General features: G+C 38.8%; 4 protein-coding genes across 5 annotated transcripts in view; all 4 read right to left on the bottom strand.

The window, feature by feature from the left end:
- The window catches only part of LOC114525220 (centrosomal protein of 290 kDa-like), a 36453-nt gene extending 28594 nt beyond the window's left edge, over positions 1-7859 (bottom strand). Inside the window, exons 1-2 of the mRNA XM_028546446.1 lie at positions 5999-7859; positions 5243-5522 (exon numbers count right to left, since the gene is read on the bottom strand). The gene's annotated coding sequence lies outside the window, so the exon portion shown is untranslated. The remainder of the gene's footprint in view (positions 1-5242; positions 5523-5998) is intronic.
- LOC114525070 lies at positions 231-10691 on the bottom strand. The gene is made up of 5 exons (XM_028546277.1): positions 10310-10691; positions 5999-7031; positions 3897-4119; positions 3201-3406; positions 231-2664 (listed from the first exon to the last, which is right to left on the bottom strand). Exons 1-5 carry the CDS (start codon positions 10689-10691, stop codon positions 588-590), a joined length of 3921 nt encoding a protein of 1306 aa, XP_028402078.1. The 3' UTR covers positions 231-587.
- Positions 10692-12385: 1694 nt separating this feature from the next.
- LOC114525172 lies at positions 12386-15604 on the bottom strand. Its single transcript, XM_028546395.1, has 2 exons — positions 15170-15604; positions 12386-14909 (listed from the first exon to the last, which is right to left on the bottom strand). The coding sequence occupies exon 2, from the start codon at positions 14883-14885 to the stop codon at positions 13749-13751; it is 1137 nt and encodes a 378-aa protein (XP_028402196.1). The 5' UTR covers positions 14886-14909; positions 15170-15604; the 3' UTR covers positions 12386-13748.
- Positions 15605-20112: 4508 nt separating this feature from the next.
- Positions 20113-25782, bottom strand: LOC114525198 (potassium voltage-gated channel subfamily A member 2-like). 2 transcript variants are annotated; one of them, XM_028546417.1, is made up of 2 exons: positions 25760-25782; positions 20113-21485 (listed from the first exon to the last, which is right to left on the bottom strand). In XM_028546417.1, exon 2 carries the CDS (start codon positions 21456-21458, stop codon positions 20187-20189), a length of 1272 nt encoding a protein of 423 aa, XP_028402218.1. In that variant the 5' UTR covers positions 21459-21485; positions 25760-25782; the 3' UTR covers positions 20113-20186. The 2 variants fall into 2 exon arrangements, with proteins under 2 accessions (XP_028402218.1, XP_028402219.1); XM_028546418.1 differs by lacking the exon at positions 25760-25782 and adding an exon at positions 23088-23147.
- Positions 25783-26912: the final 1130 nt, after the last annotated feature.

Raw genomic sequence — 26912 nt, 5'->3', positions numbered from 1 at the left:
TTAACATTGCGTATTTGTTATGTCAAAAGTGAAAATGCACCAAAACTGCTTCAATATAATAATATATTTTTCATTTTTCGTATTGCAGCTGTCGTTTTGCTGATAACAAAATGAATACGATAGTTTCCGCTGTTTCGCTTTTTATACAAAAACTTAAAAATATGATAAAAATCCACTTAATTGTTACATTTGAAACGTCCGAATAGGTGTGGGTTTGACCTACTGTGAATCATTGAGCGTACTAACTGAAATATAGTTTGTTATATAAAGATATTCGGGTTTGAACTCTTCGTTTTAAAGTTGTCCTATTGTTCTGTCTGTCTGCATGATTCAATAAACAAAAAGGCCGTTTACATAACACTACAAATATGTCATAACATTTCGTTTTTTGGGTGAAACATAATCAATTTTAAACGATGAAAGAACACTTTACAAGGTTAAGAATGACTTTTATTATGCCAGGTAGTGCGAGAAAGATCCCCAGGTAATTTAGCCAGTGCAAAACAGCGGTGCAGATTCTAGTTTTTCAATCCAGTTCATGACTCTATTTCAAGCACAACATCTTATACTGCAATGACAAGATAATGCTAGTTCTGGGATGCTGTGTAATTTCTAGTAATTCCAAGCGCTTGCCTAAGCCACTCGATCTCAGTCTTCATAATAAGACTGCTAAGCTTTAATTCTCTCAACTCTTGGTTCTTGCGTTCCAAATTCCTGGAATATTCGTCAACGAAGTTCCTATAATCTTCGCAATTTTTATCCAATTTCTCGTTCTCGCTTCGACATTCTCGTAATTCTTCTCTAGTGTCTTCCAATTCCTGGAAAATCTTATCATCCTGGTCCCTACGTTGGCTTGTGACAATCTCTATCAGTTTTGCTTTTAGGTTTTCGACATTTTCGCTGCAGTGAAAGCATGTTTTGGGAGGAGGAGGTATTCCTTCCGCAAAGTCTCCAGCGAATTCAAATATGGAATTGCTATCATCTGCGTTTGTTGAGAATGATTCTGAGGGATCGTTTTTACTCCGAGCTAAGCTCTGTATATTCACATTGTCTGTTGATACAGGGTGAAAAATATCTTCGTCTTCCAAAAGCGTTGTATTATGTTTCACAGATGAGCGATCATTGTAATCACCAGATTCATCAATGCATTCACCAATTTCATCACCATATTCTTCACCTTGATCACCCACTTCACCATTACACTCACCAAGTGCTGTTTCTGATGCAGGATGATCTGTATCTTCGGATACTTCATGTAAATCATTCTCTTCTCCATACTCACCTTCTTCTTCCTCGTCTTCTTCGTGTATCACAAGAAAATTCCCGTTGAAATCTTTTCCGACAACAATTTTGGGTATCTGAAAATGTTGATCACGAGAAAACATCGATGGATGGTTTAATTCATTATCATGATTATACCCATCCTTGTCATCCCCAGATTTTTCACCATGTTTACCACTTTTATCACCATATTCACCAACTTTATCCCGATGCTCACCAGAGATTCCTCCAGCCTCATTACCATGCTGTGGCATATCACTTTCAAGAACAAGGGACCGGTATAGATTCACTACATTAACTCTATCCTCATCTTCTTCCCGTGTCTTTTCACTGTTGTCCTCGTTTATCAACCATTCACCATGATCACTCCCATCAATCTCCTCTCCTTCTGAAATCTCTTCGACGGATTCCAACCCAACCCTACGAACATCCGTCGCACCAGTCCCTTCGTGTTCATTACCTTTGAGATTCAAATCTCTATGTAAACCATTAAACTCTGGGTCGGATCGTATGGAATATTGACTTGATAGCCTTGGACTCACGTGAATACTTTTCCAACTTTCGTCCAAATTCTCGACTGTATTTGCAGCTACACCACTTGTAGTATTCGCGTCTGCCTTGCTCGTAGAGTTGCTCTCTTCCTTTCTCTGATCATTTGATGCCTCATCTCCTTGTTCAAGAGACGGATCATGAGGTAATTCATCATTTTCAGGTTTTGAAGCACCCAAGCCATCGACCACATCTTTGCCAGTGGAATCTCCTGCGGAAAAATCGATTTCAGAACAATCCTCCAAACTATCCTCACCTAACGTCCCTAGAGAACCAAATTCGTGTCTACTGAGGCGCTGAAGATTCTCAAACTGATCATCAGCAAGTTCTAGGCTATCCTTCAACGAATGCTTCTTGCGATGTTTCATCTCATCAATGCTCAGCTTATTCACAAATCTTTCCACTTCGTCTTGTTTTCCCTCCAAGGAAGAGTCGACCAGATCAAAACTACCTTTCAGAACTCTCTGCCACTTCACTTGCTTGCAGTTCCGACAGAGATCTTTCTGTAGTTCCATACTGTTCCATGAGCTTCCTCCCAAACTACCAGCCAGCACTTCTGGGCTGGAACTGAGCTCGTATGCTTTCCTTTTATACTCGTCCAATTCCTCTTGAAGTTCCGCCACAGTGCTCTTATTCTTTTTAATAATCTTGTGTAGTTTCGAAAGGACTTCGGTGATCGAATTGAATTCCTCATGATATTCCTCTTCGGAAAGAATCAACATATCTGAAGCCCAGGATTTCATTTCAGAGCACTGTTGATCGATTTTCCTTCGAAGATCTTCATTGACCTTTTCGAGCTCCTCATTTTTCGATTCCATCTCAGCAAGCTCGTTCCTAAAGATGAAAATAGTCATTCACAGTTGGCACTTGAAATAGTTTAATGTTTCACAGTTCCAGTGAACTGACGCATCTTTGTCTGATTCAATTCATTTCTAACGTATTGAATATAGTCTGATGTGTCTAGTCTAGTGATAGAAGCAAACTGAATTTATTTTCATTGGTTTGCTGCCTATACATTACAAGCTAAAAAACATCTACGGCTAAAAAACATCCGTGAAAAGTAATCTGAATCTGAGGAGATTGGAGCGTGGTGCGTGAGACGGGAGGGCAGGGTTCACAGGATGTGGGGGGAGGGCGACACCCATCAGACAAACATATGACAACGTGCTACTCTTAGTCTTGTGGTCTTGGAGAAAAAAACCTGTAGTTAGTTGGCTTTATAGATCTTCAACATCCTGAAAATTCCTCAGAGTGGGCCTGTTTGATTCTGTGTTGTGCTAACTACTGCTGCATATGATGAAGAGAATCAACGCTACCATCGTTTGCTGTTACGTACTTCCAACTCAAAGTATATACTTCGCAATCCATACCTGGCGCTTTCCTCCACACATAAAAATGTCTGGCTTTGGCGCCTCAGCTGAGCGCTCAGATCCTTTTGAAAACTCTCTTTCAAATAGCAAACGTCGTCTTCGCCTTGTTCCTTCTCGAATTCAACTTCAGATTCAAGAAATTTGTTTCTCTGCTGTAGTTTCTCTATTTCATTTTGAAGCTGCATTACACATTCTCTGTTCTTTTCCTAAAATAAAAAAAATCTGATTCATCTCACACGAAATTTTTCTAGAGGTCCAGTGAGGATAATTTCTCATTGATTCAGTGTTACTACAGGAGGAAACTAAACTACTAACTTTATTTATACTGGATAGCTCTATCAGTTCTAAACTGTCTGAGGGATCATCTCTTATTGATCCAGTGTTACTACAGGAGGAAACCTAAACTAAACTAACTTTATTTATACTGGATAGCTCTATCAGTTCCAAACTTTTCTTCCTAGAGGTCTAGTAAGGATCATCTCTTATTGATCCAGTCATTTTAAAAGAATGCAGTATGACGTAGTTTGCCAATTAGGAGCATCCTTTGTCCACAACTGCGTCACAAGACTTCCTATAAAGGTCTGCAGGAAGAGTAACCTAAACGAATTTCCACTGGATAGCTCTATACGAGTTCTAGATTGTTCTTCCTAAAAGCCTATCTTAATAGATCATCTAAACATGGATTAAATTACTTACATCCTCCCTTTCCAGTTCTTCCAAAGTGTGTAAATCGTTTGTATCTTGTTTATGTTTTTTTATCCAATGTTGGATCTCCGCGTCCTTCTCTTTACAAATGAACTGGAATTTCGTGTATAGCTCTTCCAAGAGTTTCGCGACAAGTTTTTTGTCTATGTATCCGTTTAAGGCCTCGTTATCGCTCAATTCATCCGTAGCAGCGCGTAAAGTCCTCGTCGAATGTCTAAAGATAGATGTGAGATCTGTCTGTCCATAGTTATTACAATAACTATGTTCTGTCGGCTCTTTTTAGCAGCAGGGAGCTTTAGCAGCGACTACGAGTACGAGATTCGTCACTCTCGCGCGTTGTTTGCTTACGCCATCAACCAAAACTCGTCGTCGTCGGACTACGTCGGAGTACGTCGGACTAACTACCGTCGGACTACGTCGGACTACGTCGGACTACGTCGGACTACGTAGTCGTCGGACTTTCAAGTACGAAATTTATCAAAAAACACAAAATAGATATTATACCAGAAGCCTCACTCTTTGCATTTTGCTAACGTTTTCGTGTCCGAAATTTTTCAGAAGCGCACGCGTCATTCTACGCAATTCTACGCCATCCTGCCGGGTGTATGCAGGAACTTTGTACCCCCATGAAAAAGTTCCTGCACACACCAGGATTGCGTGAGCAAGACACAAATAATTGGATACTAAGCGCCATTATGCTTGCGTCGGTTAATTCGCGTATTTGGCTTGCGTTAGGTGGCGTCACACTCTTACGAACTGCGAACGAGTTTTGGCTGATGGCGTAAGCAAACAACACGCGAGAATGACGAATCTCGTACTCGTAGTCACTGCTCAAGCTCCGTAATAGTCTGGGGCCGGTTGTATAAAACTCTTTAACTACATTTTGCATAGTTAAATCCTACAGTTAACTCCGAAATACACGACTCTGATTGGCCAATTCTGTGCTTAACTACAGTTAAAAGTTAACTAGTCCGGCTGTTAGGCAACTGGCCCCTGAACAGTTGAACCAAACGTGTCGAACTTAATACGGATTATATTATGTCAAATACTTGCAATGCATGAATAATTCACGTTTCTTATCGACGCTAATACACCGTTAAAAATGGCATGTCTGGAACACTTAAGTAAATGCAACTAAAAGCATTCCATTAAAATAAAACTACCTGTGACAACACATAACGATTGTATCTTTTAGACACCGTTTCAAATAGTCAATTAGCTATACCTTTGTTTATGCAGCATACACAGTACTAAATAAGCTTTTAGATCAACTATAGACATGACAGTTCGCAAATTAGTTTTGATAGAAGCCTATTTGTCAATTTGTCTATATTTACCTCGTACAAATCGTCGTTTTTTGAACCAATTAGCGAGCCGCTTATAAAATTATCAGACGAGAATTTTCCTTGTCCAACACGTTCGTTGTTCAAAGCGGGTTCATTGTCTGTTAGCGTTGAATCGTTTCTCTCTCCGTCTGATGAAGACATGATGGAGTATCCTGTTCCTTCGTCGACGGAGGATGATAAACTTTTGCCCAATTTTGAACTCCGGTAATTTTCCTTTAATTCTTCCGACGACTTTTCTTCCAGTTCACTGATGTCAAGGCAACTGACGTACCTGATTCATAAAGAAGACAAAGTGTTTCAAATTACTTTTTACCTGTTTTACCTAAAGATTCAGGATCATCTCTTAATGATCCAGCGTTACTACAGGAGGAAACCCAAACTAAACTGAATTTATTTATACTGGATAGCTCTATCAATTCTAAAATGTTCTTCCTAGAGGTCCAGTAAGGATCATCTCTTATTAATCCAAGTTACTACAGGTGGAAACCTAAACTAAACTAACTTTATTTATATTGGATAGCTCTATCAGTTCTAAAATGTTCTTCCTAGAGGTCCAGTAAGGATCATCTCTTATTGATCCAGTGTTACTACAGGAGGAAACCTAAACTAAACTAACTTTATTTATACTGGATAGCTCTATCAGTTATAAACTGTTCCTCCTAGAGGTCCAGTAAGGATCATCTCTTATTGATCCAGTGTTACTACAGGAGGAAATATAAACTAAACCAAAGTCAGGCCAAACTTTACCTTGTATAATCCTTCTCTTTGATTGTAGCAATCGATGTCTCTAGTTTCACGCTAATTCGTTGACAAACTAGGCTGGCTTCCTGATCGGAAAACTTTTCCAAAAGTCCAGCGACAAGCTGATGAACATCGCCAAGCTGTTCAACGTGTGTAGCTTCGAACGTTTGAGCGTCAAAAATGATCTCCCTTAACATCTGAGTCTGTTGTGTCAGCTGTTCGAGAAGTGCATCTCTGGTTAACTGTAGTTCGTTAATCAGAGCTTCACGTTTGCTCGTCTCCTCCGAGTAGATTTCATCTTTTTCCTTTGTATCAGCCTCGACCGCATCTCTGTAGGTAGAGAAACGCTCGAGAATTTCCCTAATTTCAGACTCCTTTGCCGACAAAATGGAGTGAATCTCTTCGTTAAACGAAACCAACTCGTTTATCTCGTTCTCTTGTTTTTGACTCGACATTTCAATTTCGCTTTTCGTCTCCTCGACCTGAGCGGCCAGGCTCTCAACTAAAAGTTCGGTCCCTTTAATGCTAGATTCCAGCCGTTTAACGTCGTCGTCTGCTTGGAAATCTAATAAATCATCTGTATCACGCTTTTGTATCAACCTATTGAAACGTTCTAGCAGTTCATCGACTTCTGAACTGTTCACTTCCTCGAAAAACGTCCCAAGGAAAGCGTCGTTCAAAGGTTTTCCATTTCCGCTTGAACTAGACAACACGCCGTGTGTTTTTCTAATGCACTCGATATTCTCAAACGATTTTAATAATTCGGTTGGCAGAGTTTTATTGAGATACGGGCTTTTAAAAGTCAAAATTATACCAGGATCTTCACTTTTTTCTTCAGTTGAGGATGATTTAAACGATGAGCAATGAGAATATTCTGCTGATTCGCATGTATTCAACAACGTGGTATCGTTTTGCGAATGACTAACCGCTTTTAACGAGGCAGACAATGGATCTTCATTGCTTTTCTTTATCGCTTGCTCAATTTCGTTTGTCGATGTTAGATTAGTCGGGTAAATATCTCGATTTTCCGTGCGAAGTTCTGACGAAATATCAAAGGGTATTTCATTTAGAAATGAACGCGCAATGCCAAAACAGCGATGAACAGGCGACTTGTTTTGTTTCGTATGCTGATTAGAAGCGTCAGCCGACGAATGACTTTGCGAATTCGCATGGACTAATTTGCTGTAAAACGAATTGTGTACACTGCCACCTGTCCGTCGAGAGGAATAATTTGGAAAATGATCCGAGATATGTTTTTCGTCGATAACCGCAGGACGGGATAACTCGTCCCGGAAAGAATCCGGAAGACTTTGTCGTCTCTCGCGGACGAGATTGTGCTCTTTTTCGAGAAGAAGTCCGATAAAATTCGTCGATTTTGACTTTTGTAGCGGCCCGGGTCCGTCTTTCTTGATATCATTTCGATATTCAAACGAGACACCTGCCGGACATGAATTGCCCCGGAGCCGTTTCGTGTGCTTGTTGTTGTTGTAGAGAGGCATTCGTAAGTACAATTTGACACCGAAAATCCCAACTAAGACAGTTCAGAACTAACTTTCTTCCGAAAGTCCCTGCATCAACACGAATTCTACGGCATAGACTGGGAGAGATAAGGCATCAGTCATACAAAAGAGTCCACACGGAACATCGGTTATGAAAAATACGGCTCAATTTAAACAAATCTAATACTCAAACACCGATTCGCGATGATATTAGTACGCGAATTTTCTCTGAACGGTATCCGGCAAAGCTACAATATGTTCAAATTAAAATATTGTATTTTGATTGTAGTTAGCCATAGCAACACAGTGGGGTATTATAGATTTTCAGCTGCCAAGCAGCGTTGAAGAGCTTTTTGAGAATTTTTGTACAGTCTGATGTGAAAAACGCATGAATAAAATGCAGACGTCTACAGCTTATATTGTTCACCGTTTTAATCCAAACGCCAAATCCAGGCAGAGCGATATTTCATTCGTGAAAGCGATGCCCAAGGAACAAGCCAGAAACAAACACAACCCACGCACACAACTTATCCTGGAGCAAAAATAATGGTCACGTCTTGCGATTTCCTTCCCAAATTTCGTTCCTCCAGTTCACGAAATGACACGGAATAAACGCGTATTATTTTCGTAAATGCAAGACTGCTCTGCAATGCAGCCGTAAATCTATACTAATATACACATACTACTATTTTAATATGCAAACTTAATTTAATATGTACATGAATATTGTGTATATGAATATAGTGCACGTATTCGCACATTAAAAATACAAGGAAATTAGTGTTACAAGAAATTAAATTCACATTGTGATATGCATATTTGATTTGCAAGAAAATACAAAAGGTATTGCCAATGGCAACGTCATTTGCCTACTCTCCTGCATATAAATCCTTTTGCTGTATTCCATGATTATTATTCAGATGACGATAATCAATCAATCGATCGATCAATCAATCAATCAATCAATCAGGATGTTTTCATATTGCTTTAGATATTCTCCCACAGGAAGTTTGGACACCTTAAGTAACTTTCTGGACAATTTGACCTTGGACACTTCCACAGGGTTTAAACCCTGGTACAACAGGTTTGACCATGCAGTTTAATAAACGATGGTGACAGGCTATATGGGTTGGACTGGCACAACAGGTTTGATTGGTTCAACAGTTGCCACTCGTTCAACAGATTTGACCGGTTCAACACATGCGACCGGCTCCACAGGCTTGACTGGCTCAACCGGTTGGACAGGTTCAACAGGTTTTACTTGTTCAACAGGTTTTACTGGTTCGACAGGTTTTACCGGTTCAACAGGTTTCACCGGTTCATCAGATCCAAACGGTACTAAAGATTTGCCTTCAAATGGCTTGTTTAATTGACCTTGTTGTGTCACTTGTGTATCGGTAGACTTGAGAGGATTCTGGACAGCAGAATTTGATTCGTTTAAGAGTTTTGTAATTTCTCGCAACGTTCGTTGGTGCACGGGTAGTGACGGAACACGCCGGTGCTGAAATATTCGTAGCCAAACCATGGCACAGAAAACAACAAATAAAACAAACAAAAATACACGTTCTCGATGAAACATATATATCATGTGCCGCCGGTGACTGTTGTGAAATCGTCGTAAACTGTTGAAAAAGAAAGAAATAAGTCTGAGTTCAAGGATAGCAAGGCAAGTAGAAAAGCTCAACGCCAATGACTGAAATATCGTAACATAAACCGCTATAAATTAATATATTATATCATTGTTTATTGTTTATTGTTTACTGTTTACTTGCCTTAATCGTCAACAAAACTGAATGCGACAAAATTATCTTGGCCACAAGCAAGCGCTGAGTGAATTGCTCACCGACGTGGTCAAAACTTCTACTCCAGTCCAGTCGTAGCCGCTATAGATGGATCCACAAAATCTTTGTAATTTCACTAAATTGGGAGTATGTATATATGATTGCCGCAAAGAGTCTAGTCACAAAGATTTCTGAACGTCTGAAGAACAAAGATCAAAGATAGCTAAGTTGATTCTCGTTCAGACACGTAGACACGCACAGCTTTTATTATTTCATCTTTACAAAATAAACAGGTCATCCAATGATTCGTTTCAGCTGGTAACATATAGCTATTACTAATGACGCAATGCTTTTGTTTTTAAATCTGCAACATTGCCATTGGATAGTCATATACCAATGTAGCATATGCATATGATAATAACATATATATATTTATTTTTTTCTAGCGGTTCGAATTCATATTTTAGCGTTTCCTGCAATCTGATTGGCTACGCGAGCGGTCCGTATGAGGCCGTACGGACCGCGCGAGACTTAAAAGCACAGAGCCAACGCTAAAATATGAATTCGGACAGCAAGAAAAAAAATAAATCTATTATTTACCAGTTTAGTCGGTCCGTATAGGGAAATATTTCCCTCGGTCTCAAAAATATCCCTCGGCCTTTGGCCTCGGGCTGTTTTGAGACCTCGGGTTTCCTAGATTTCCCTATACGGACCTCCAATCTGGTAAATAACATATATATATATACACTAACCCATAATGCGATATATCTCAATGAAACTAACTAGAAAGTTGATTTAACTCTTGAAATGTACTTTTTCACATCGTCTTTGGCGTTCCCGTCCACAATCTAAATCCGTCTATGATCACAGCAAATTCTTAATCCATCTATTCCCCTCACAGATATGATGTGGTTTCAGGTACGTGGAACCATAATACGCCGTCAAATATCGGGCCGTGTCATTGGGACAATACGTGGACATTCCTAAGAACCTACACGGTCGCAAAGGTAATACGATGTCTCGCTTTAAATACTTACGTTTATATTCATCGTACACGACCGAGCGGAAATCCTTAACGACGAAGATATCCATGTACACAAAAGGACCTTGAAATAATCTCCCGTGTGGATCGAGGATCGCGCAGTCATCAGTTACTCTTCTTACCACATTTCCTTTGCAGTCTTTTCGAGGTGTGTCGTCTTTTGGGTGGGGGGAATGCCTTTGTAAAAGCAAGTGAACTGTCCCATCGTTTAAGTCGAGAGGTCGACTCGATTCTTCTGGGAAAAGTTTATGATATTCATCTTTGAATATGCACACGTCAATATCGGAGTCATACGGAATGACATCGCCGTTCCGAACAGCACCGAGAAACGATCCAAAAGCGATAAAATACTTCGTGATGTTTCTCCGCTTTGCCATCTCCCTCCAGACGTTGAAAATGATTTTCAATCTTGACCTGTGCAAATTAGTTTTGCAGCCTTTTCCGTAGTAAGAATCTTGAGCCTGTTGAAAATGATCTTTTTCGCGTTTCAACATTTTTCTTGCGATAGATTTTAATTGGGTTTCATGGTTATTTGGTGGGAGTTCGATGGTCAATAGTTTGGTTTTGTTTATTATTTGGTGAGGCTCGATGATAGTTTTGTTTTGTTGATTATTTGGTGGAGTTCGGCGATCAATAGTTTGGTTTTGATGATTAGTTGGTGGACTTCGGTGATCAATAGTTTGGTTTTGATGATTAGTTGGTGGAGTTCGGTGATCAATAGTTTGGTTTTGATGATTAGTTGGTGGAGTTCGGTGATCAATAGTTTGATTTTGTTGATTACTTGGTGGAGTTCGGTGATCAATAGTTTGGTTTTGATGATTACTTGGTGGAGTTCGGTGATCAATAGTTTGGTTTTGATGATTACTTGGTGGAGTTCGGTGATCAATAGTTTGGTTTTGATGATTAGTTGGTGGAGTTCGGTGATCAATAGTTTGGTTTTGATGATTACTTGGTGGAGTTCGGTGATCAATAGTTTGGTTTTGATGATCAGTTGGTGGAGTTCGGTGATCAATAATTTGATTTTGTTGATTACTTGGTGGAGTTCGGTGATCAATAGTTTGGTTTTGATGATTAGTTGGTGGAGTTCGGTGATCAATAGTTTGATTTTGTTGATTACTTGGTGGAGTTCGGTGATCAATAGTTTGATTTTGTTGATTACTTGGTGGAGTTCGGTGATCAATAGTTTGGTTTTGATGATTAGTTGGTGGAGTTCGGTGATCAATAGTTTGATTTTGTTGATTACTTGGTGGAGTTCGGTGATCAATAGTTTGGTTTTGATGATCACTTGGTGGAGTTCGGTGATCAATAGTTTGATTTTGTTGATTACTTGGTGCAGTTCGACGATCAATAGTTTGGTTTTGATGATTACTTGGTGGAGTTCGGTAATCAATAGTTTGGTTTTGATGATTACTTGGTGGAGTTCGGTAATCATTAGATCCACGTTCGTTACTGATAGGCAGAGTTCGACCATGAATACGAATACTCTGATTATGACTAGGAAATCTTTGATGAACAATCGATTCAATTTGACTATCGTCAATAGATCTACTTCGATTAACAATAGATCTATTTTGATGATCAATAGATCTACGTTGATGATCAAGAGATATACTTTGATGTATTTTCTTATGAACTAGAGCCTTTATTACGCCATTATTATCAACAGTGGCTAGATTTTGACTATCCACATGTACAGTTAGATTCACGATCGAAATTTTGACCAACAATCTTCGTTCTCTGACGCCATACCATCGCTCCCTTGCCAGCTTTACGATGCGGTTATTAAACCACAGAAGGAGAAACGGTAAAAGTCCAAGAAATACTATGAATAAAAAGACTCTTCTGCGTCGCAAAGCCTTCATTCGGCAGACAGGGCCACGTTTACATAACATAACAAATCGAGTGCTCAACAATGAACGAAAAAAACTTTGAAGTCAGAACAGTTAAATTCTGTTTCTGAAGTTCAAACTCGTACAAACGAGAAAGAAAATCTCTGCAGCTATTTATATAGGTCTAATTTTTTTAAACCCTTTCAAATATTTTTTCCTATCTATAGTACTAGCTAGTTTCCGGCCAACGAAACAAGAAACGTATATAAATTATGAAGCTTGCGTTTTATATAAATTCTATACACAAAAATGAGTTTACCACTGAACCCACAAAATCTTTGTAATTTCATGAAATCGGAAGCATGTATGATTGCCGTAAAGACTCTAGCCAGAAGATTTCCGCTAAACCTCTGAGGAACAAAGATCAAAGATAAGCTATATATATATTCGATTCTAATTGACACGTATATAATAAATGCAAAGCCTTACTTTGTCTTTGCAATTATATAAGCAGGTCATGCAGGGACATTTTTAATTTTATACTGACTGCATGGCGGTACCTCTCATTTCGCCCCCCAAGCAAATGTCTCTTTTGTCATAGAGTTGCATTCCTCGTTGATTAATCCCTCTGATACCTTGGAAACAAAATTCTTCTACTCCTATTACGAGACATGCAGATCTTGAGCACAAGAACACCAAGAACGACACGAGGATGGCGAATATATGCCGCATTACGCCATTCATTCGCCATTCTACTGTAGATCACGTCGTTTTGACGCTCCCGTCCACAATCTAAATAGGGAGCTTAAAGGCTAATTTCCACTCCGGAAAACGAGCAGCGGATCGGATCGGATCGGAACGAAAGATAATCCGCGCGTGCGCCGTCGGTTGAAATTTTTGGCTTATATTGATCCGAAAGCGTCCGAGACCGGATAAATAAAAGTTCAAATAGTTTTAACTTTTTTTGATTCGATCCGAAATCACTTCATGGATCGGACCAGCTCGGAAAAAAATCCGATCCGATCCGATCCGCTGCTCGTTTTCCGGAATGGAAATTAGCCTTTAGATTTGACTACGGACTCCCGCTACGAGATTCGTCATATTGACGTGATATTCGTGATGCTTTGACTGACGCCAGAGACTCGTAGCCGTCGCTCATCTGACTACGGCATTATAAGAAAACTTCGTAGTCCTCACTACGTGATTTAAAAAGCAACAAAAGGTTACATTTTCTCGTTCTTTCCAGAAAATATTTTGAAAGAACTGTTGATCATGTGTATAAACTTTGATTGCGTGAATTTTTCGAAATAGTGGGCGTAAAATTTCCGAAATATTTGATAGGATAAACATTCGTTCCTTATTGTGTTTGCAGAGTTTTATCACAGAATACCTATCAGAAGAATAACTCTATACTATTTTTTCGTAAGTGTGATTCGTCATGATTCGTCACTTAGAGTTATTCTTCTGATAGGTATTTTGTGGTTTTATCATGCCAGCACGAGGTGGCGTATGCATACAACGATTGTTTCGCGCCACAGTGACGAATCTCGCAGCTGTAGCGGGAGCGGCCGTAGTCGAATCTAAAACTCTCTAATCTGTCTATGATCACAGCAAACGTGGTCTTGCATCGGGCATATTCACAAACCATCTATTCCCCTGACAGATATGATGTGGTTTCAGGTACGTGGCACCATAATACGCCGTCAAATATCGGGCCGCGTCATTGGGACAATACGTGGACATTCCTAAGAACCTACACGGTCGCAACGGTAATACGATGTCTCGCTTTAAAAATCTATAATCATATTCATCGTACACGACCGAGCGGAAATCCTCGAGGAGAAAGATATCCATGTACACATAAGAACTCTGATATAATCTCGCGTGTGGATCGAGGATCGCGCAGTCGTCAGCAACTCTTCTGACCAAACTTCCATTGCAGTCTTTTCGAGGTGTGTCGTCTTTTGGGTGGGGGGAATGCCTTTGTAAAAGCAAGTGAACTGTCCCATCGTTTAAGTCGAGAGGTCGACTCGATTCTTCTGGGAAAAGTTTATGATATTCATCTCTGAATATGCACACGTCAATATCGGAGTCATACGGAATGACATCGCCGTTCCGAACAGCACCGAGAAACGATCCATAAGCGATAAAATATCTCGTGATGTTTCTCCGCTTTGCCATCTCCCTCCAGACGTTGAAAATGATTTTCAATCTTGACCTGTACAAATTAGTTTTGCAGCCTTTTCCGTAGTAAGAATCTTGAGCCTGCTTAAAATTACCTTCTTTGCGTTTCAACATTTTTCTGGCTGTGGAATTTAATTGGGTTCCACGATTACTTGATGGAGTTCGATGGTCAATAGATCTATTTTGATGATCAATAGATCTATTTTGATGATTAATAGATCTATTTTGATGATCAATAGATCTATTTTTATGATCAATAGATCTATTTTGATGATTAATAGATCTATTTTGATGACCAAGAGATATGCGTTGATGTATTTTCCTATGAATTAGTGCCTTTATTACGCCTTTATTATCAACAGTGGTTAGATTTTGATTGTCCGCATCTATAGTTAGATTCACGATCGAGGTATTGACCAACAATCTTCGTTCTCTGACGGCATACCATCGTTCCCTCGCTAGCTTTACGATGCTGTTATTAAGCCACAGAAGGAGCAACGATAAAAGTCCAAGAAAGACAATGAATAAAAAGATGCTTCTGCGTCGCAAAATCTTCATTCGGCAGACAGAAGCACTGTTTACCTGAAATAACAGCAAATTGAGTGCTCGGGAAACAAATAAATAAACTATATTAAAAATGATAAAACTGAGTTACCACCATGGAGGAATACCTTAAACTGCTATGCACCGTTAAAACGTTCTATCATTTTTCTGATATGGCCAGTACAAAAAACTGAGCTATTTTTAAAGGTTTTTACAATGTACAAATATGCACTTGGAACTTTGATTTTATTGACAAAATACATTTCCATGTAGTAACCCGTATAGGAAAAAAAACATACCTTTTCTTACTCTGCCTAAACAAAGAACAATAATCTTCTTTTCATCTAGTCTAGAGAAAACCTTTCTCTAAGCGCTAGCTCTTATGTTTTCCCCAGAAGATGCTTAAGTTCAAGTCAAGCTTCAGGGTACATCATCTGTTCGTTGAATGATTAATTCACGTTCCAGTTGTTAGTTTATCGCCGCACGGCGTGAAATTACGACAGAATTAGATCTTAAATACTTAATAGAATCATGAAAGCACAATGACAGGTTACCAGCAGGTATTTTGTACATACGTGTTCCCGGAATCATAACAGTATTATCCGGCGAGCAATTGCTTTGAAATTGTAGTAAAAGGTGGCCTTTGTGACTTGTATTGCGAGCTGTAATAATAGACCCTTTTCATAATGACTTTAAACGCGGAAAGTCTGAGGTTACACGATAGTTTTGTGGAGCCAACTTTCCGCGTTTGACGTCAGTATGAAAAAGGTCTATTATTACCGTTTCATTTATTTTACACAAAAATGTGGTAAGAAATCTTACCGCGTATTAAAAGGTACATGTCGGCAAAGATATATATTTTCCGTAACGCTGTCAAATTGTGTCAAGCAGGGACAACTGAATCAAGATTTTGTAGCACTTCACTGGATGTTGAATAGTTTCAAAAGGGTTAAAGATTCTTGTTCGCGTTGAAATCATTAAATTTATGATCTCCCTATGAAATCCAAACCCAATACATCTGAGGAACAAGATGTAACAATGTTTATGGATGACACCACCTCGTATGAAGTGATTGATGTATCATCCCATACATCGGGAAGTCCAATTGGAATCTCACAGGAATGGGTGGATAAAGTAATTCAATTTACCAGAGACGAGATGATGGAGTTAAACGGAGGAAAATGTAAGGAAATGATTATTGATTTTCGAAGGAACAAAACAGATATACCACCGATTAACATTGGCGGTTGTCAAGTAGCTCGAGTACTCTCCTATAAATTGCTTGGATTATGGATTGATGATGATTTTAAATGGAGGACCAACACACTGAATATATTGTAAAAAAGGCAACCAAGCGATTACATTTTTTAAAAAGTTTGAGGAGGTATACGGAGCACCTATTGAGGATCTTTTGATGTTCTACTGTGCAGTTATTCGATCTGTTCTGGAGTACGCGGTATGCAGATACGGAGTGGTGGACTTACAAAGATGCAAAGAGATAATATAGAGAGAGTTCAGAGAAGGGCTCTGAATATTATTTATCCGGAGGATACTGGTTATAAGGATTATAGCAGCAAATTAATCGTGAGTAAATTGGAAACCCTGGAAGAACGTAGAAATAAAGCATGTGTATTGTTGATTAAAGATTTAATTGACCCGAATCATCGGCTTCACAAATTGTTGCCAAAACATGTGAAAAATGTTAGTGAAAAAGAAACGAGATTTAACAAAGATAAACTATATAATTACTTCTGTAGGACAGAACCTTGCAGACATAGTCCATTAGTCCATACTATAGACTTGTATAATTCATTTTTAGATATGTAATTTTAGATGTACATAGTATAGCTTAAATTTTTATTGTAGAACGTTGTAATTTAGCTTAGGCTATTAAACGTTGTAATAAACCCACTTATAATGAAAACTTTATTAATTAATAAGTTTTTAGGGTATATACAATTGTAAATCTCACTTATATAAGGTAATTTACAATCGGCTACTTGAATCAATCAATAACTACAATTTAATACTAATACAAACAATACATCATCTCTAAAACATTATAAAATTTATATGAAACTGGAACGAATCATGATTACAATTTACACTGATAGCTATTTCTTGAAATATATTAAGATTCAAGTAAGAATTTGCATAATAATAATAATAATATGCCGCATTACGCCATTCATTCGCCGTTCTAGATCACGTCGTTTTGACCCTCCCGTCCACAATCTATGACCGCAGCAATCGTGGTCTTGCATCGGGCATATTCTTAACCCATCTTTTCCCCTGACAGATATGATGTGGTTTCAGGTACGTGGCACCATAATGCGCCGTCAAATATCGGGCCGCGTCATTGGGACAATACGTGGACATTCCTAAGAACCTACACGGTCGCAAAGGTAATACGATGTCTCGCTTTAAATACTTACGTTTATATTCATCGTACACGACCGAGCGGAAATCCTCGAGGACAAAGATATCCATGTACACATAAGGACTTTCATATAATCTCCCGTGTGGATCGAGGATCGCGCAGTCGTCAGTGACGTTTTTCACCATATTTCCTTTGCAGTCTTTTCGAGGTATGTCGTCTTTTGGGTGGGGGGAATGCCTTTGTAAAAGCAAGTGAACTGTCCCATCGTTTAAGTGGAGAGGTCGACTCGATTCTTCTGGGAAAAGTTTATGATATTCATCTCTGAATATGCACACGTCAATATCGGAGTCATACGGAATGACATCGCCGTTCCGAACAGCACCGAGAAACGATCCATAAGCGATAAAATATCTCGTGATGTTTCTCCGCTTTGCCATCTCCCTCCAGACGTTGAAAATGATTTTCAATCTTGACCTGTACAAATTAGTTTTGCAGCCTTTCCCGTAGTAAGAATCTTGAGCCTGCTGAAAATGATCTTCTTTGCGTTTCAACAATTTTCTTGCGATGGATTTTAATTGGGTTCCACGATTACTTGATAGAGTTCGATGGTCAATAGATCCACGTTCATTACTGATAGGCAGAGTTCGACCATGAATAGGCAAACGATGATTATGATTAGATCTACTTCGATGATCAATAGATCTATGTTGATGATTAATAGATCCACGTTCATTACTGATAGGCAGAGTTCGACCATGAATACGCAAACGATGATTATGATTTGATCTACTTCGATGATCAATAGATCTATGTTGATGATCAATAGATCTATGTTGATGATCAATAGATCTATGTTGATGATCAATAGATCTATGTTGATGATCAATAGATCTATGTTGATGATCAATAGATCTATGTTGATATCAATAGATCTATGTTGATGATCAATAGATCTATGTTGATGATCAATAGATCTATGTTGATGATCAATAGATCTATTTTGATGAGCAATAGATTTATTTTGATGATCAATAGATTTACGTTGATGGCCAAGAGATATGCGTTGATGTATTTTCCTATGAATTAGTGCCTTTATTACGCCTTTATTATCAACAGTGGCTAGAGTTTGACTATCCACATGTATAGTTGGATTCACGATCGAGGTATTGACCAACAATCTTCGTTCTCTGACGGCATACCATCGTTCCCTCGCTAGCTTTACGATGCGGTTATTGAGCCACAGAAGGAGAAACGGTAAAAGTCCAAGAAATAGTATGAATAAAAAGATGCTTTTGCGTCGCAAAATCTTCATTCGGCAGACAGAATCACAGTTTACCTGAAATAACAGCAAATTGAGTGCTTGGCAAACAAATAAATAAACTATATTAAAAATGATAAAACTGAGTTACCACCATGGAGGAATACCTTAAATTTCTATATGCACCGTTAAAACGTTCTATTTCATTTTTCTAATATAGTACAAAAAACTGACCTATTTTTAAAGGTTGTTACAATGTACAAATATCTACTGGGAACTTTGATTTTATTGACAAAATATAATTCCATGTAGTAACCCGTATAGAAAAAAAAACATACCTTTCTTACTCTGCCTAAACAAAGAACAATAATCTTCTTTTCATCAAGTCTAGAGAAAACCTTTCTCTAAGCGCTAGCTCTTATGTTTTCCCCAGAAGATGCTCAAAACATTAAGTCAAGCTTCAGGGTACATCGATCATCTGTTCGTTGAATGGTTAATTCACGTTCCAGTTGCTAGTTTATCGCCCACGGCATGAAATTACGACAGAATTAGATCTTAAATACTTAATGGAATCATGAAAGCACAATGACAGGTTACCAGCAGTTATTTTGTACAACGTGTTGCCGGAATCATAACAATATTATCCGGCGAGCAATTGCTTTGAAATTGTTGTAAAAAGGCGGCCTTTGTGACTTGCATTGCGAGCTGTAATAATAGACCTTTTTCATAATGACTTTAAACGCGGAAAGTCTGAGGTTACACGATAGTTTTGAGGAGCCAATCAAATTTCGTGTAACATATGCATCAGAGTCGACTTTCTGCGTTTGACGTCACTATGAAAAAGGTCTATTATTACCGTTTCATTTATTTTCGACAAAAATGTGGTAAGAAATCTTACCGCGTATTAAAAGGTATATATGAATTTGCTGAGCTGGCAAAGATACATATTTTCCGTAGCGCCATCAAATCAGTGTCAAGCAGGGACAACTGAATCAAGATTTTGTAGCACTTCACTGGATGTTGAATAGTTTCATTTTTCCATCAACTGTTCCTGGCTTGAATTTGAAGTGTGTATAATACCACTCAGTCGAAATTAAGACCCTTTAAACCCCGAGTTTGAAAAGGGTTAAAGATTCTTGTTCGCGTTGAAATCATTAAATTTAAGCCAGAAATTTTTTCAGAAAATATCTGAACTATCGATCCTTCGGCAGGAATCATTTCATCAGTCAGGCTCTTTGGCACGGATAAGAAATTAGACTGTGCCAATGGAAAGGCGCTGTATACACTCTATGCAATTTTCTTTACAACTTGCAATGCAATCATAATTTTGAGGGATGTTTACTTGTAAGAAGTGATTAAATGCTAAGAAAACGTTAGCAAATCGTAAGAAATGTTCGTATTTGACAACTTTAGATGCTTAGAATGGAGTAGAATTGCATTGCAAGTTGCAAGGAAAGTTGCATAGTGTAACAGCGCGCTAATGCAGTTTCATAATCACAAAAGACAAATCGGATGCACAGATGAAACCTCTTCCAAACAACTCGATAAAAAAACTCAACCAGCGCGCGCTATTTTATTAAACAATTAAAAAACATTGTGCTCAATAGAGATCCCTAAAATGTTGAACAAAAAACTAGCAAATTCCTCTATAATACTGATCTCTGTCAACGGTGGACAGCTATCTATTTGACGAGAGATAAATTCTTTGCATATTATCCACTAGTTTCTTCTGCGTTTCACCCAGTTTGTCCTGGGTTTGCGGGTTAAGAAACGCGTGTGTGTAGTGTTTTAGGAAGTTTGCGACCAGTATGGGGGTGGGGAGGCAAAAAAGCAGAATACCGCTGATCGCACAGAGCGCGCTAACAAACCGTCCCAGGACCGTCTCGGGTACAATGTCACCATACCCCACGCTACTCATAGTCTGAACGGCCCACCACATACTGTGGGGGATGCTCATGAAATCACCCTCTGGTCCTTCAACGATGAACTCGACACTGCCGAACACGACAACGGCAATAATTGTGCAAAATAAGATCGGGCGCATCTGTTCAACGCTATCGACAATCGTGTTCAGGAGAATCTTAAATCCTACGCTGTAGCGTGACAGTTTGAAAATGCGCAAAACGCGAAACAAACGCAAAGCACGCATCACCAGAAACGAGCGCACGTCTTCGAGCTCGTTTTTGAAAAACAACGTAACGAAAAAAGGCAGGATCGCAAGCAGGTCCACAATCCCCATCGCGGACATAACAAAGACGCGTCGTTGTGGAGCGGAATATAAGCGGCAAAGATACTCTCCCGTGAACCAAATGACGCAAGTCGTTTCAAAAGCGAACCAGAGATCACTATCTTGTTTCTTCCGAAGCGTCGCCAGAGTTTCTATGTTAAATATCACGATTGAGAATACGATGACGATGATAGATATCAGTGCAATGATCTGACCCAGCCGACAACTATGAGGGAACTCTAAAATCACCCACATGCGTTCCTTAAAGGTCTCTCCTACCACTGGAGTCGCCAGTTCATTGACGTCATCATCGCGCAGCAGAACCGCTAAGGGGTCTGGATTCGTGATTTGATAAAACTGCAGTTCCTCGTCGAAATCTTTGACTGAGATTGTACTCGGTCGCGCGAGAATCCCGCGTGACTGATAATAGAATAAAATGGAGTCGAAAGAGCCATTACTCCGCGGCAAATTGTACTCCTCCGTGCGTTCGTTATAGAAATGGTTTCGTTTCGTTGGACTGCCGAGTAACGTGTCGGGAAAGGTGCTTAACGTTTCCTCGTACGTTTGGTAGCGTGTTCCGTTCACGTTTAGCGTGATGCGTTTGCTCGTCGGATCGAGGTAACGCGATCTCTGACGACGAAGATTAAGTACTTTTGGTTGATGCTGATTTGGGTATTGCTCGTTTTCTGGACTGGAGACTATGAAGCTTGCGTCTGCAAGCATCGTGGTCAGAGGCCTTTATGTATGAAACTAAAAAAAAAGTGAAAGTGACCAGATGGCTTGGTTTGATGATTGTGAGTCTGTGAAGGCTTTTGAGAAGGCCAATAATCAAAATCAGTCCTTATAAATTTTGACTGAATTGACCCTGTAGTGTTTTATTTAAAATCTAATCCAGGAACCGGTTATATCAAGCCAGTTTAGCTTAAACGGTGGTTAAGTTCAAAATAGAAAGCAAGTCTGTCGTTTTATTCAACAAGCAAACTAAATGTTTTTAACTCTAATTACAAAGATACTGTTTACAACTGCATATTCAGTGCATAATATTCAAGTTGACTCATTCAAGAGAGATGTAAGAATGTTATTTAATTTTGACTTATCCACCGTTTAAGCTAAACGGGCTTGATACAACCAGCCCCAGAACTGTATAATCTCAAAATTCAAGCCTGATCGGCTAAATTTAAGTTCAAGGGCCGGTTGTTCGAAAGGTGTTCAGCTTAAACGTTGGATAAGCAAAAATTTAAAAATACTCTCATACATCTTGTGAATGACTGAACCTGCATTTTAAGCATTAAATATATACTTTCATCGTAATATTTCAGCTCATTTATCCAATAAAGAGATAATTTTGTTTTCTATTTTAAACTTATCCGCCGTTTAAGCTAAACGCCTTTCAAACAACCGGTCCCAGATTTTAAATAGAGCTATCGGGATCGCACTGCCAGAGATCCTGGAATCACAGATGGAGCTCTTCATTGGCAAATCTTAATAAATCGCACGAATCAAAGTTAATCGCTGCGGTTTCTTTTTAATCAAATATTAGCCTCAGTAGGCTTTAGAAAAACATTGGAAACTCTTATGCAAAATTCCAACTGTGATGGCAGAAACTTTGACGGTGTAAACTATAGGAAATATATGTTGTCTGAATATATCTAAATAAAGCATTATTATTGAGCATACATATATAGTATTAGAATAAATTAAGTAGAAGGTATAAAAATACTTGCATAAATTGATGTGAGACATTCAAATTTTTCTTGTAATTGTATCCCGCACGGTGAAGCTAGCTTTCATTATAATTAGATTACAAGATTGCTTCCATTAACGGCGATTAAATATACCTCTTGTGTGCACGCGCATTTATCAAAAGTAATCTCAAACCACAAATAGTTAAACTCGGCCTTCTGAGAGCGTTCCTTACCAAATTAACCTGGTTTCTTCAGTGTAAAAACTTACATCTCGGGCAGAGCGCCAGGAGAATGCTGACAAACACGTCGGATATACATGAATGTATAACAAACGCTCTTTCTGGCAAAGTTTTGCCCCTTTTTTCATAGTTTTTGGAATGCGATTTAAAGGTTTGCAAACCGCAAGTATGTCGGGCAATATACCGATGTAAACTCGTTAAAATTGATTTACAAACGGCAATAAATGTGTTCCGCGTAACCTGCGCTTGCAACCGAAAATGGTAAAACATTAATATAGTTTGATGAAGGTACTTTTATCTACTTTATATAAATATCTGTTAAATCTCTAGAAACGACGAGGATAAACGTCGTCCTTGTTATAATTTATGTATACAGCAAATACAAAAACGTTAAGACAACATTTGGATAACATTTGTGAGAAGCTTACTTGTAAAAAGGTTCCCAGAAGATGGCTGGGCTTTCTGAAGACCATAGAAAGCGTTAGGCCCAAACTCGGGCTGGTTTTTAGGCGTATATTTGATGTATAAAATCTTCTACAACTAATTGTATATCTTTGAGAGGTTGCGAAGCGTTAAAATACGTTATGGACCGGCTTCCATTATTTTGTAAACAGAGACAGGTCATTGCTGGTGGTTTTACATTGCAGACATTTTGCGATATAAACGTCTGCGTCTAGAGTGAGAAGATGCATGGCAAGGGTGCACGTAGAAAGATTAGGTGTGAATACAGCGTAAAGGAGAAAGGAGGGCGTGGAGGGGGCGTACTGAGGGAGAGTGTATGGTGGAGTCATGGGAGGGGGTTAATGAAATGAGGTCCCAGGATACGGTGTGAATACAGTATACATGAAGGGGAGTACTGAGAGAGAGTGTGTAGTGGAGGTATGTGGGGATTTAATAAAGTGGGGTTCTAGCCGAAATACGGTGGGAATGCAGTATACACGAGGGGTGTACTTACTGGCGGAGAATGTGTAGTGGAGGTATGTGGGTGTTGAACGAATATGAAGTGGGGCTCCAGGATACGATGCGAATACAGTATAAATGAGAGAATTCCCATGCAAAGAGGAGGGGTCTCGCGCGATCTAGGAGGGGGAGGGGGTATACGCACAGTTAAGTTACAATTAAGGTGTCTGAATAACCTAGACCCGTCGTCGCATTATACTTCTAATAAAAAAGCGACGAAAATCGACACGTTTCCCGGCAAAGATTTACACGATAAAAACAGTATTTCATGAAAAGATATTTGCTGGTTGTCATGTGGTTATCACGAAATTCAGGAAAGTGATTAATATTTTACGGTTGTTGCAAGAATCTATTATTTCCCGCACGACTTCCTGGGTAATATTTGCGTTACATATTTTGCATTCCCCACTGCATAAACCGCTCCAATCTATATTTGTTTATCAGTTTCTTTCTCTAGTTTACACCTCGAACTAAGTAAGAATTCTTAGCCGTTTCGTTACGCTATCAACGATTAAAAAATAGTTGTGTTGCTTCGGCTATTTTATTAAAAGCACCTTTAGGAACCGAAATATCGACTTTAATTTTAAGTTGGCTTGCGGGTGGATGTCTAAAAATTAATTACTTTTAGCCATATTAAGATAAACACTTAAACATTTCTTAAACAATATCAGAGAATGAAAGTTTAGGAAGCAATACCATATTTCGGGCGAATATCCAGGCGAGGCCATGCCAAACGCTGTACGTGCAAGAAAATGAGGTGTGCTCATAAGTAGAGAGGGAGAATGTACAGGAAAAGGAGTGTGCATAGGCGGTGGGGTTATAGGATGATTTGCATATAACTATATTACAAGTTAAGTTGCTTATTATACAACTGCGTGATAAAGATTAATAAAAGACAGACGGAATATTGTTTGCATTCATACTTCAAACTTGGTCTATTATATTTGCTATCCTATTATCTAAATCGCGAGATTTGCTTAATCTAATGAACCAAAACCTCTCAAGGTTTTGACCTAAACCATGGCAAATTGGCAATAATTACCTTTATGCGCGGTCACAAAAATCAATTGCTCCTTCCATTGCCATAGTTCGCTCGTATTTGCCTCAGGATACACTTACTATCCTTTGCAAACGCTATTTTTGACCCTTATATTCGAATAATATTTCTACGATTCTATTTCACCACTACAACTCGATCTGAACAACACGGGTTGTTCGCTAACATCAAAAATTTTACAACATATTCGTGTGGCAGCCAATTTAATGATCAAAACACTTTTGAAAATCGTAATATGTTACATGGAATTGAAATTTAAAATTGCCCTCGCTGGGAGCCAAAATTTAATGAATTTTAACAGCGTTGTAAAAATTTGCCGAATATAAGGATTCTACTTATTTGGATTATATGTGTAATGCTTGAAAACCTTCCTAAAAGATTTTAGCATCATCAAATTTGGTATAATAACTGCCTAAAATAGACAAACTGATAATGACAAATGATATTAACTCTCATGACGAAGGCCCTCAGGTGGAAACGTCGAGAAGTGTTTTGTCTATTTTAGGCAATTGTTATACCACATTTGGTGAGTTGTTCGAAGACGCTGCCACGCTGCTCCCTGGTTATATTGGAACTTCCTAAAAGATGCCTGTTGCAGGACCATGGAATTTCCTTCTACATAATACTAATGTAGATATACCAAGCATCCTTTGAAACTACACTCTTATGATTAATTTCATTTGTTGGATTTAAAAGAAAGCTTAAAAAGCCTTCGCATACTTTGGTTGGCATGCATTTTTCTGGCAATGTATTTACCACTCAGTTTTCCTAGTCAACCCAATAAAGATGACAATCCATAATCGTATGAAGATCAGGGTCCTATTTTGTAGCTTCTTGCAACACGTTTAATTTTTCCTTCAATCCGCGCGCTTCTATTTTTCGCGTATTTCTGCTGGAAGTTCCATTTGGTTGCGCGCGCATTTTCTTGTCGGTGTTTCCCCGGTCGTTGCATTTTTTTGCGCGCGTGTTGTCCGGATTTTTCCCGGTCACTTACGGGTGCATATTATTGAAAATGCAATGGTGGATTGGAACAGCCAAAATTGGATTGAATGAGCAAGACAATAGAAAGCAGTTCAATCTAACCTTGGGACAGTCATCTCTTTAACCACCCGAAATTCGACTTTCGTTGTACACAATTGTCCGTGTCAATTCAACGTTATCCATCGCAATAATGGGAGCATCCATATACGACATCACAATGCGTCTTTAATTATTATTTTTTGCAAGAGAAGCACATCTAGATGTCATCCATCTAAAATGAAAAATATACCAAGCATTTAATATTCCTTGTGTGTGCGGAAAAGCGTAACTTACACGCTAAAACACTGACATAAATGTAGTTTGCAAAATAATTTGCAAATAAAGATAGAAATTATTTTAAATCGTCGGTTATTTCAGTCACCTCGAAATTTGAGACCTCGGTTACACTATTGTTTGGAACCGGTACCAAATATTATCTGTGCAGTGCTTAAAGGCTAGTTTCCACTCAGAAAAAATCTCCTTTGGATCAGAACGGACAGGAAAATTTCCTTTGTCGGTGAGTTCTCAGGCGGCGTTTATACAAAGGAGTCTTTCCTGTCCTGTCCGATCCAGAAGAGAATTATCCTGAGTGGAAATTAGCCTTAAGGTACCAATCGCACGATTAATACTAGAGAAGAATTATCCGTTTGCCCAAATGGCTGAGTTTAAACCCAGGACAAAACTATCTAGACGAACTATGTCACAGACAAATATGTCAGAAGGAACAGAATAGCGTGAATAGAAAGTCTGAAAGTGCATGGGATTTGGAAATGATGATGAACTATTTATTCAAATTCGCCTGAATAATCTGTTTGCCCATGTTTACACGTTCGCTCAACTGTGCGTACCGTTCACCTTGGGGAGTCGGAAATTCCGCTTGGAAAAATTAAAATGGTACACAGAATTTTCACCGGAGAGTTCGCATGTTTGCTGAGATAATGCCTTGTACCATTTGCTTCTCCGACTTGCCAAGGTAAACGATAAGCACCTCTGTACTCTACTTACAAGTTTGTACTTTACTTAATATGTATTGAACTAACACAGACGAGCGCAAATTAGGACGTTTCATCTAAGCAATGATAGGTTACTGACACTAACCTGTCGATTTAGACAAGGAACGACCAATTTACCATCTCGTAAGTTTATTTACACGGAGAAGAGCGATAAAAGTTATTCTGTAAATCGTCTTTACATTCAACAATACCTTCGCTCTTCT

Source organism: Dendronephthya gigantea, unplaced genomic scaffold, assembly GCF_004324835.1.
Source record: "Dendronephthya gigantea isolate DGI-Jeju-01 unplaced genomic scaffold, DenGig_1.0 000033F, whole genome shotgun sequence".
In the NCBI taxonomy this organism is placed as follows: domain Eukaryota; kingdom Metazoa; phylum Cnidaria; class Anthozoa; order Malacalcyonacea; family Nephtheidae; genus Dendronephthya; species Dendronephthya gigantea.
Note: the sequence above shows the minus strand (reverse complement) of the source record. Positions and strands in the feature narration are given on the sequence as shown.

Excerpts from the sequence above, each read along its gene's own strand:
- LOC114525070 (XM_028546277.1), bottom strand. The coding sequence starts at position 10,691 with ATGGCAAAGCGGAGAAACATCACGAAGTATTTTATCGCTTTTGGATCG. Across the intron at positions 4,120-5,998 it reads AAAGAGAAGGATTATACAAG|ACATTCGACGAGGACTTTAC; the intron begins GTAAAGTTTGGC and ends ATCTATCTTTAG. Across the intron at positions 3,407-3,896 it reads AAGAACTGGAAAGGGAGGAT|GAAAAGAACAGAGAATGTGT; the intron begins GTAAGTAATTTA and ends TTTTTATTTTAG.
- LOC114525172 (XM_028546395.1), bottom strand. The coding sequence starts at position 14,885 with ATGAAGATTTTGCGACGCAGAAGCATCTTTTTATTCATTGTCTTTCTT.
- LOC114525198 (XM_028546417.1), bottom strand. The coding sequence starts at position 21,458 with ATGCTTGCAGACGCAAGCTTCATAGTCTCCAGTCCAGAAAACGAGCAA.